Source organism: Lipotes vexillifer, unplaced genomic scaffold (genome assembly GCF_000442215.2).
Source record: "Lipotes vexillifer unplaced genomic scaffold, Lipotes_vexillifer_v1.1 scaffold571, whole genome shotgun sequence".
Taxonomy (NCBI): Eukaryota; Metazoa; Chordata; class Mammalia; order Artiodactyla; family Lipotidae; genus Lipotes; species Lipotes vexillifer.
In genome coordinates, this window is record NW_006790468.1 from 1,725,039 (window position 1) to 1,726,853 (window position 1,815).

General features: G+C 42.6%; 1 protein-coding gene across 1 annotated transcript in view; it reads right to left on the reverse strand.

The window, feature by feature from the left end:
- Positions 1-1,494: 1,494 nt before the first annotated feature.
- APOB (apolipoprotein B) overlaps positions 1,495-1,815 on the reverse strand; it is a 39,911-nt gene continuing 39,590 nt past the window's right edge. The window contains 2 exon segments of the mRNA XM_007463760.1: positions 1,495-1,812; position 1,815. The exon segment at position 1,815 is cut by the window's right edge and continues 1,328 nt beyond it. Of these exon segments, the coding sequence (XP_007463822.1) occupies positions 1,495-1,812; position 1,815 (319 nt within the window).

The window sequence follows — 1,815 nt, forward strand, 5'->3', positions numbered from 1 at the left end:
CTTGGAACTGACCCCTTATCTACCCTCTCATTCATTCACTCAACTATGTGTCCATCCATCTACCCATCCACTCATCCACTCATCCATCCATCCATCCATCCATCTATTGATTCATTAGCCAAAAGACTTTCCTTGAGTACCAGATCCATACATATTCCACCTCCCTATGACTCTTTCTGGTTCCTCGGTTCTAGACAGAAGAATCCTGCTAAGGTACCAAGAGGCTAATGTGTTTTCTTTTCCAGGTAATGCTTGTGCATTTTAAGAGTGGCCTTTACCAAGGGAATTTGAAGGCTTTATGAAAGAATGCTGCAGCTTGAAGGTATCTGGGGATAAAAAGGGCCTTTTCCAAATAGGTCTCATGTAGGACTTGGGGTGGTCTCCAATTTCCTATTCCCCCGAAGGTCACACCCTTCCTTTGTCCTCCAGTGCCACTGAAATGCAAGTTATCGCTGACCTTCCCAATGACATTAGTGACAGCTGGGCTGCACAGCTTCTCTGCAGCCTTCCCTCACCAGAACTCATCCTGGATGCTCTTACTGGATGTTGCCAGTGTTTAAAATCAGAGTTTGAGGTGAGTGGATGTAGTAGGGGAAACGCTTGGGTTTTGATTACACTTAGGATTACTGGATATTAAGTTTGGAGAAATAAAGAAATTCAAGAGCATTAATGTATGCTTGGTCCCAGAAATGTTAGGAACCCATGTCCCAAGTCTCCTCTCCTACCCTTACTTCCTCTGCCACGAATGGATCCTGGCCGAGCTGCAGAGAGCCTTCTGGGATCCCTACTGCCATGAAGCCCTTGCGGTTAGGACTTCTTTCTTAGCCATTCCTTTTCCACGGCTGGCAGGCGAGTCAAATAAAGGGCCTGATGGTTTATCTCAGAGCCTAGCAGAGAGCCTTGCCTGGCAAAAGCAGACTGGTTGGTGAGGAAGGTTGTGTGGCACATAATGAGATGCTCCTGTGGGTCAAATTATGTGAAAGCCTTTGCAAATAGTTTTTCATTCTCACTTGGCAAATACAGTCTCTGAGATCAGTTACTTTCTTCAAGGTGGCAAAGTAGTTCCCTCCCTAAATTCTCCTTTTCCCCTATCACTCAAAACAGTGTGTGTTCTAGAGGTTTTGAAATGCCAGACATTTGAATAAATTACCTCATTTCTCTATCTTTCAATATGAATGAGTCACACTGAGTGGTATGATACACAATGAAGAATTTATTTATTTGTTCTCGCTCTCCCAAAGTTTAGCAAAATAACTCAGATCCTGGTTTTCTTTAACTTTCAAAAAATGTCATTTCCCAGAGTTCAGAGACCTTCAGAGATGTGACGCCAGCTTCGATGCAGGTCCAGTTCATATGTGTTTCTGCTTGTAGTCAGCTACCTGCTACAGGGCTGACTTGGTGGATGATTACATTAATACATACAGTTTGAATTTTTTCCCTACTATGTGGAAGTTTAATTGGAGCAGAAGAATAAATGAGAATTGCTATAAAAAATTAGAAGGTGATAGTAAACTCTCCTGGAGCAACCTTTATGTAGGGGCTCATGCCATTGACTGTGGCCAATTGTAGCTCTTTCAGTAACTCCATGATATATCTCAGAAACATGTGGTAGTTTTGAATGGACAGGTCAATCAATCTTTTGGACTCAGCAATGAATTTTTCATAGTAATCAGAGAGTTGGTCTGCAAAATCCTGTAGTTTATATGTGAACTGCTGGTGGTAATCAGAGATGATTTCCTTCACTGCAACAGCCCAGCTTTTAATTACTTCCTGAGCACTGGTAGAAAGCTCTGCAATCTTCTCTTTCCCTTTTTC